Raw genomic sequence first — 9,354 nt, 5'->3', positions numbered from 1 at the left:
TCTTGGTCAAATCGATTTTGTACTCTTTCATCATGTAACTTGCATCATTTTGTGTGAATAAATATTGAATAGTATTTTCCCAACTGATGTCTCCCTCTACCGTCACTATTCTGCCTTGGTAAAGCTGTGTCTTACGATAAATCTTGAATTCGGATAATTTCACATGATCCAACCCCTTAATAGCCTCACGCATCTCTGAGGAGGTCCTGAACCATGCTTTATCAAATGGATATCCCATGCCACGTGGATCAGGATATTTATTATCCTTGGCTCCACAGAAAGACATTGATACCGTATCATCCTACATAAAATAAAGTATACCAAGTTAATTACAAAACCTACAATGACTTTATGCATAATAAAAGCTGCATAAAAAGTTAATAAACATACCTCTGAGATAATATCATTAGTGAGTATAGCAAAAACTACATAATCAATGCCCAATTCAGTACCATTGGGTATCATCATATTCTGAGGCCATCCACATAAACAGCGTGGATCTTGATACTCCGATGGATCAGGTACTTTGCGGGCTACAGAGGACTCTACATCTAGTCTGACAAATGTTGCAGACTTTGTAGTAAGGGTGCATAAAAATTTATCCATTTCGATGTAACGGCGCTGCTCATGCATTAGCTGCTTAGGAGCAATGAAGATTCGCACAGTAAATGGCTTCAAATTTTTAATTTCATTTTCATCTACAGTGGCTTCAACCTTGACTACCCATTTGTAAGGCTCATGGTTGAGCTTAGCATTGACTTCATGCAATCCCAACTGAGGTGCAGTGAGATATGTGGCAATACCTCCATCAGGTGTTGTAGAATTTTCATCTTGTGGCAGGATTTGTACTCCAGTGAGCTTTACATGAGGTGGGGCACTTTCTTTGAGTGCATGTTGCTTGTATTTCTTTACAATAGACTGACGAAAATCATCAATGTGCCTGTGCCAAATCCAAAAGACTGGATCACGAACTGCAACAGAGGTGAACCCCATGACTCCCCAACGGTTTTTGTTTGACATGTATGTCTGGTAACCAATCTCACCAAATTTGTCATGACCAAGGTTGTGTAGTGTGCCATACAAGTCGCTATCAATGAACTCGTTTGAGCCTGGGCTTACCTCCTGCAGCTGATGTGCCTCAGCCTCAACAATTATGCCAACCCAGTTCATGGCATTATCTTCTGTGAGATTGAACTTTCCTTGATCACCATTTTCTTTCTTTGTGTAAAAATAACCTTGAATAATGCCCTTGTTGATGTTATTACGCCAGAAAATCATTGTATCTTTGGAAACAGTAGCAAGCTTTTCAGGCATGAAGGGGGAATGCTCCTCAAGCCAGCCTTGAAGTGGAGGCCTTGCTCCATACTCATCTCTCAGACCTGGGGGTGGTGTATAACTTGGCTCCACCACCTCATCATAGCTCCATGGGTCCACCAATCCTATGTCAGACCAACTCAACCGCTCTGCATTGTATCGGGCTAACATCTGAGAATGCATGTAAAGGAACAGTTCCCCTTGCCTATCAATGGTTCGGTGGATCTTTTCTTCCTTTATTGTACTAATTCCTGACCAAGGATAAACCAGATGCCAATGGTAGTGGTGGTCATTGAGATCATAATCTTCTCGCCAATACGAGAGGGTTTCTATTGCCTTTAAAGTGTCGGCTGTAGTAGGATTTAATTCCGGAAAAGTCGAGGGAATAGTCGGGGTGACCTCGGGGATGACGGTTTTCTCAATTGGAATAATAGCTGGCATGGCAAATTCTAAATGCTCCTTTAGTGAGGGTGCCACAACCCCTAAATACTGAGCCTCTTTACTGTGCGTTAGAAAAATCCCCATGGCCATTTTAACAAGATGAGGATTAACACGATCTTTTATAGCAGCTTCTGCTACTTCAATGGCGGCCTCCAACGATTGTTTCTCAGCTTCCGACGGCTGTAAAACAAGCGAGCGAACAGCTACGGCAGCGGCCTGTGAGGCCTGGACCAACTTGAGCATCATTTTCTGCAACTCTATTCCACTGGCTGGATGAAAATCACGAAATGATCGTGAGATACCATGGCCATGTGCAGGCTTGTTTTGAAAAAGATTTCTGATCTGAGCCTGTACTTGAACTCTTGCTATGGTGAAAAAATAAACAATAGATCTACTTATTAAAATTTATGTACGACTAGGAGAAGTTACCTTGACTATCCATGCCGGGCTATGAACTTGCGGAGTCAGTGAATATCTTAAGGCTGCAGGCTTGCAATAGTGAACTTTTAACCGAGTGAGGGCTGAGTCTGCTGAAAAAAGTGAAAATGATTTGGTGGCTTGTAAGTTTTATACAAGTATAGCTTGAGCTGAGTATAGGTGTGGCTCTGGCATGCAACGCCTATTAATGATTATGAGGTCGAGTTATGACTCAAATTAATTTAATATTATTTTATATTTTTAGCCACACAACTTAAAAATACTGAATTATATTAAATGATGTATTTCACTGTTTGTAGAAGATGTCCTTCATGTAAGCTATCTTCCAACCATTTCAATGAGACTACTGTGGCCTTATGTGTATTCCATGGTAACTTCTTTCCCTCCAAGCCAGGAACAATAATGTGTGTTGTTTTATCAGTGGGGGCCTCTTCTACATCACCATTATAAGTAAGGATAAGTTAAGGAATATATACATCATTATTAAACTAACATTAAATCTATATATGTAGAATTAGGATATGCTATTATATAACGGGATAGAGAGAGTTTGGTGATCTTATCAATTCCATTAAAACAGACACTAATATCAGTAAATATATCAGGTAATGGATCCACTACTAAAAGATTACAATAATGATGACTGAATAAAGGCCTAGTCTCTTTACCTTTAGTTTGAAGTTCAGGGCTGACACTTGGTATAGTTTTGTGTTGTCCATGACGTGGAAAATAATAACTGTTGAATGTTAAGGAGATAATTATCAGTGATAGAAATTAATGTGAGGGGCTTCCCTACATGTACATGTACGATATAGTTTATAGTAAGTGGTTTGTTCATTTCTGAGATACATGAATGTTGGTATTCCTTTGCTTGAGAGATGTTTTCTGATTAATCTCTCAGTACCATACCAATTGAAATGAGGAGTAGAGTGACCTATCCTTGGTAAATGAACTGATGCTATAGAAAGAGAAAAGGAAAGAAGAGAGAGAAAGAGACAGTTGGGACAGGTAAAGAGGAAGAAAAAGAGAGAAAATGACAAGGAAATAGAAAGATAATACAATTACTAGGTGTTACCATTTAGTCTTAATGCTAGGCTACTGATTCTTTGTAAGCCAATGCTGAGAGAAGGTAACTTAATCCCTGAGAGACTACCACTAGAATCCCTTGACTGGGCAACAATTAGTGCCAACTAAAATTAATGAAGACAAAAATCAACAATACATGTAGTACATGAACAATAAAAACTGTATAATGAGTCAATGACTACACACTATATGTACATGTACATGTATACATACCATATCTCTGCCTTGATCTCTACTCATGATATCATCAACTGGTATTACATGCACATCACTCAAGGACAAATCTACAATTATTACATCAGTGTCATAATGTAACTGACCATCATTACACAGTACCTCTCATTTTACTTGCTTTCTTATAGTAGGTCTCTGGTTGCATTGAGCGTGTTGATATAGCTGAGAATAAACCACCACGCCCACACCGTCCAGAATCATCTACATGTACATGCACACGAAAAGCATAATGTACAGAATAATTTTAATATAAATATTAAGATAAATTCAATTGATTATTTAGAGACAATTCAACACTATACCAGTGCATTACACCTTATACATGTACTACCATGAAGAGTGTCTACTAGTCATACCAATAATGTGATATTCCTTACCTACACAGTGTACAATAATAGCATCATTAGTTGATGTGTTTTGTGGTTGTGTTACGTCACCAATGAGATACTGTAGTTCTGTCTCCTCTCTCTCTTCCTCCTCCTCTTCCTCTTCTTTTATCTTCAAGTTAATGATGAGTAGTTGTGTTCTTTCCACCATCCCTGCTTCTTTCTCTCCTTCTCTTCTCTTTGTTTTTTCTTTTCTTAGCTTATAAGAAGTATAAGAATTTAGTGCTTATATGCATGTACAAGTAGATTGAGTAATTAAACTGTTGTAATTAACTGTAGTTGTACATTTTTACAAATCAGCCATTAAAAGCTACATTCAGAAAAAATGCAATAAAAAATTAATTCATGCAAACTTTATTTTTGACTGATTTGTGACAATTTAACATTTAAAATTTATCCATTTAAAGTCAGTCCTAAATTTTTAGTAAGGGCAAGTAATATTAATTTTGTGGTGTAACTATTGTAACCTTAATACATGGTTTAGCCCATGGTTCTTGTCAAAATTGACTTCAAAACAAATATTATTTTGACAAAAATTTTCTACTGACACATTTCCTTGGAACAATTAGGCTCTAATTTAATAATTGGGCCAGAGACTATAATTCATAGCTACTTGTAAATAAAATTTATGTTACTACATTTTCCAATACACACATGACATGCATGAATTACATGCATTTGTTAAATCAAACCTTCTTTCTTCTCTCTTCTAGTTCTTCTTCAGTGAGTGGTTTCCTTTTTCTTTTTTGAGATAATATATCATCAGTTGCTCTGAGTTGACCTCCTCCAGACCCACCACTCTTTAAAACTCTATCATCAGTTGAAGGACCAGTAGAACTTAGCACTAGTTGTTCTGTAAAACAATAATTAATAATGAAGGCTGACTTCGTCAATAAAATTAATCATAACAAAGGTGTCAAACATGCATACATGCATACTGTACCAATTTGGAGCAACTTTTAAAATTAATATGAAAATTCTAATTTGATAGGAATCAGCTCTAACTTTTCATACAACATAAGTACATGTATGTGTATCAGGAAAAAAAGGAAACTTTAGAATTCTGACTTTTTCATTTTTGGTGGAATTTGGCATGACCAAATTTAAAAATTCGTAAAAAAATCTAATTTTGATTGGAATCAGCAATCAGCTTAAACTTTTTATATACACAACATACAAAACATGTATATGTACCAGGAAAACATATAAAATAGATAATTTTCTTGTTTTCGTTTTGACAAATTTTAACCAAATACCCTGTAGTAAAGTACCAGAGGCTTTGGCCTGATTTTGAAGCAGCTTTAAAAAGTTATAAAAAATTGACTATAATCAAAATCAGCTCAAAGTTTCCACACAACATAAGTACATCTATGTATCTGGAGAAAAATAGAGAATTCTCTCATTTTAATTTTTGGCAAAATTAGGCCAATGACCCTTATAGTACAGGGACTTTGCAAATACATCTAAATTGACTTAACTTCACATCATCCATCAATTACTGTATAGCGAGAAATTTTCATGGCCCAAAAATTCACGAATTCATTCAAAAATCTATTTCATGTAGAGCTGGGCAATAGCTTCGAATATATTGAGTTGGGCAATAGCTTCGAATATATTCACTATTGCGATAGTATAGAAGCTATTGTGTTGTGATAGTAGTATTTAAGCTATCGTGATAGTGGATCTAGCTAGCCAGTCTAGGCATGCTATACAGAGGCGTATTTAGGGGGGGGCTGAGGGGGCTTGAGCACCCCCCTCAGGGCTGGGCTCAGAAAAAATTACTGAAGTCCTGGACTCTTGCATCACTACCAAGCCTCTTAACAAAGTTATCTAGCCCCCTTATCATGATTTCAGCAGTTTCCAGTGCTTTAAGGAGCAATAAGAAGTACCAGTAACATAGCAGTATGCTTGAAATGATCTTGGCCCCACCTGTAATTGACGAAAATGCAGGAAAAGGCCATTTTACCGCCGTAAAAATGGGTGTGGCTAAAATTGGGTGCGCTTCGCGCGCCCTCAGCACCTCCTTTCTCGATTCCTAGATACACCCCTGCTATAACCACATTTTTAGCCATTAAGTGCTATAGTCATGGCAAGAGGTGCATTACTGACATTTAACATTTCAATTTTAATTGCTAATCATCATTATTAATTTTTATTAGACAAACCCAGGTCAATCCCAACTTACACAAGTTGAGGAAAACAGTCAAAGCTCAATCCAGTTCTATTTATGATCCGAGGATTCCGAGCTCAACCACTGATATTCAAGTCAGATGATTCAGATCAGGCCTGATTTGATTTTGGCATTTTTGGGAAAATGGCAAAGGCGGGGCTGCAGAGAATTACGCCAGTATACTGAACCATGAGAGTTCAAATGAAGCCATTCACCATGATCTGACAGTTCTGCAGTAGCCAGTAAGTGTTCCTGATATAACTTAACAATTTCCACAAGTCTTGGTATAGTCACCCCTCTAGTTTTGCATGTCTATCCTGGGCTGGATTTCTATTTAGAGGGGTGTGGTGAATGAGTGTGGTTGAAATGAGAAAATAATTATTGAGATATACTCGTGTCACAACTGAAAAATTAGGTCCCTTGGCAAAAAGGTTCTCCCCAGAAAGCGATGGTCCCTAAACCATAGCTCCGTAAAATTTTGGTCCCCTTGACTAATATTGCTTGCCAAAAGCTAAAAACTTAACACTAAGCTTCAAAGCCTATATAAGCACTAAAATTTAACTCTAAATTGTACTGAAAAAACCGTCAAAGGACCACTTTTAGCTAAGACCATATATGGTATGACACTGGACTTACACGGCAAAGAAGTTTTTTATAATATTTTGCCATCATGGGCACTGTTGGGGTCTTTTCTGATACTAGTTTTTATAAAGCTATTTGTGCACTTTTATAGTTTTTATTCTTTTGATATCTCTTATAATTTCATGGGTCCTTGAACGTTTTAAGTTGTTTTATGTTTAGTGTCAATTGAATTTATCATAGAGGAAGGAAAACAGAAATTTTATGGGCATGCAGAAGTGCTAAGGCATGCACTAAAATAATTGTTGATACCAAATAAAATGATAACATTGTTAATTGTTTCTTGATAGAATGCTGTTCTAGTATATATGCAAGTACATACTCTAGCCTGGCTATTTGTACCATCTCCCTTATAAATAATATTAATTATCTATTATAGAAGGAAACAGGTAGGGGTATAGATTTGGTTTATGTAAACTAAACCCTACTATAGCAACTGCATCATACTAATTGCTTGTACACAACATCTTTGTAATTCTACCTCTAAGATAATAAAAATGAATTTTAGTGTCAAGTGGGTTTATAGAAACCATGTTTATTTCTAATCTATACTCTGCGGTCACTCCTTCCTTTTATTAAGTTATTGCATTATCTAAGAGAATATAGTACGGACTAGGGATAATCATGGGTTTCATGAAACCCTACTATATACACATGTAGTAACTAGCACTAAAAATCTATTATAATCTTATTGTACCTATGTATCCAAAGAATATTATATTATTGTTTTGCTAAGAGATATGGTGTCTCTTAATGTAATGAACATACTGACCTCTTTTACTTATGTATGAATAAAATTCATCCTCTTCTATGCATATCAATTTTTAATGCTAGTGGCCTAATAATTAGATATGTATAAGCATTTGTTATGATACATGATTGGGTTTGTCCTGACAATGTTGTTTATATAATAATATTAATAACAACAATAATAATAACAATTATAAAATAATAACATAATAATAACAATAATAATAATAATAACAAGCAACAACAACAATAATAACAATAATTATCAGAAAAAAATAACAATAACAATAGTAACAACAATAATAATAAACTATGTGATAAAGAATAAGTCAGAGGAGGATGGCCCAGATAGAAACCCCAAGACACTGACAGCATTAGCTCTCTGGACTTCTGCCAAAAGACGCTTTTCATGATTGGTCAGTATATTTTTTTGAAACTGTGTTGCTACAGTTATTTACCTTTTCTCTGTTTTGAAAATCACATCTTTCAAAGGAGATAATGCCAACTTTAATTGTACATTAATGCAACTGTATTAAAACCTGTATTCTAGCTTTTACCTATTTTCCTCCCTCCACTTTTAGACTATATGCAATCAGATGTGGACTATAATAGCTAGTTAGTTTTCCCATGTGGGTGTTTTAGTAATCATACCATTAACACACAAAGATAACGCTGCAACTATCTCTCCATTTCTATTTCAATGGAAACAGGAAAAATTGTGAATGAGTTTGTGTATTACCATTGTTACGTATGTGTTACAATTGTTTTTTATGCAATGCATTGTTACGTGTGTTATCATTGTTATGTGTGTGTTACCACTGTATATGTGTGTATTGTGTATGCATGTGTCTTTTACTATTGTAGATGTGTGTGTGTAACAGATTTCATCTGATCTGACACTCTTACACTGTCTGCACATTTGTTCATTCAATTTTTTATTCAATTACCTTAATGAGTGATAACATTGTTGTTTCTTGATAGAATGCTATTCTAGTGTATATACATGTACATACTCTAGCCTGGCTATTCGTACCATCTCCCTTATAAATAATATTAATTATTACACAAGGAAATAAGTAGGGATATAGATTTGGTTTATGTAAACTAAACCTACTATAGCAACTGCATCATACTAATTGCATGTACACAACATGTTTATTTCTAATCTATACTCTGTGGTCACTCCTTCCTTTAAGTTATTGCATTACTATGAGAATATAGTATGGACTAGGGATAATCATGGGTTTCATGAAACCCTACTATATACACATGTAGTAGCTAGCACTAAAAATCTATTATAATATCATTGTACCTATGTATCCAAAGAATATTATATTATTGTTTTGCTAAGAGATATGGTGTCTCTTAATGTAATGATATACTGACCTCTTTTACTTATGTATGAATAAAATTCATCCTCTTCTATGCATATCGATTTTTAATGCTAGTGGCCTAATAATTAGATATGTATAAGCATTTGTTATGATGCATGAATGGGTTTGTCCTGACAATGTTATTTTATTTTCATTATTGGTCAGTATAATTTTTTGAAACTATGTTGCTAAAGTTATTTACATTTTCTCTGTTTTGAAAATCACATCCTACAAGGAGATAATGCCAACTTTAATTGTACGTTAATGCAACTGTATTTAAACCTGTATTCTAGCTTTTACCTATTTTCCTCCCTCCACTTTTAGACTATATGCAATCAGATGTGGACTATAATAGCTAGTTAGTTTTCCCATGTGGGTGTTTTAGTAATCATACCATTAACACACAAAGATAACGCTGCAACTATCTCTCCATTTCTATTTCAATGGAAACAGGAAAAATTGTGAATGAGTTTGTGTATTACCATTGTTACATGTGTGTTACAATTGTTTTTTGTGTAATATA

General features: G+C 35.2%; 2 protein-coding genes across 3 annotated transcripts in view; both read right to left on the bottom strand.

The window, feature by feature from the left end:
- The window catches only part of LOC109587066 (tyrosinase family protein asqI-like), a 5,054-nt gene extending 2,771 nt beyond the window's left edge, over nt 1–2,283 (bottom strand). Inside the window, exons 1-2 of the mRNA XM_020003281.1 lie at nt 2,185–2,283; nt 794–2,120 (exon numbers count right to left, since the gene is read on the bottom strand). Coding sequence (XP_019858840.1) covers nt 794–2,120; nt 2,185–2,197 — 1,340 coding nt within the window. The 5' untranslated portion in view covers nt 2,198–2,283. The remainder of the gene's footprint in view (nt 1–793; nt 2,121–2,184) is intronic.
- A 132-nt stretch (nt 2,284–2,415) lies between these two features.
- On the bottom strand, nt 2,416–6,414 carry LOC100635082 (chromodomain-helicase-DNA-binding protein 1-like). Of its 2 annotated transcripts, none has more exons than XM_020003282.1 (9): nt 6,085–6,414; nt 3,891–4,752; nt 3,616–3,714; nt 3,493–3,563; nt 3,269–3,383; nt 3,043–3,151; nt 2,862–2,929; nt 2,717–2,813; nt 2,416–2,643 (listed from the first exon to the last, which is right to left on the bottom strand). In XM_020003282.1, exons 2-9 carry the CDS (start codon nt 4,048–4,050, stop codon nt 2,466–2,468), a joined length of 897 nt encoding a protein of 298 aa, XP_019858841.1. In that variant the 5' UTR covers nt 4,051–4,752; nt 6,085–6,414; the 3' UTR covers nt 2,416–2,465. The 2 variants fall into 2 exon arrangements, with proteins under 2 accessions (XP_019858841.1, XP_019858842.1); XM_020003283.1 differs by having other exon boundaries at nt 2,524–2,626; nt 2,687–2,813; nt 6,085–6,413.
- Between the last annotated feature and the right edge of the window lie 2,940 nt (nt 6,415–9,354).

The sequence above is a fragment of the Amphimedon queenslandica genome, unplaced genomic scaffold (assembly GCF_000090795.2).
Source record: "Amphimedon queenslandica unplaced genomic scaffold, v1.1 AMPQUscaffold_12694, whole genome shotgun sequence".
Classification (NCBI taxonomy): domain Eukaryota; kingdom Metazoa; phylum Porifera; class Demospongiae; order Haplosclerida; family Niphatidae; genus Amphimedon; species Amphimedon queenslandica.
Note: the sequence above shows the minus strand (reverse complement) of the source record. Positions and strands in the feature narration are given on the sequence as shown.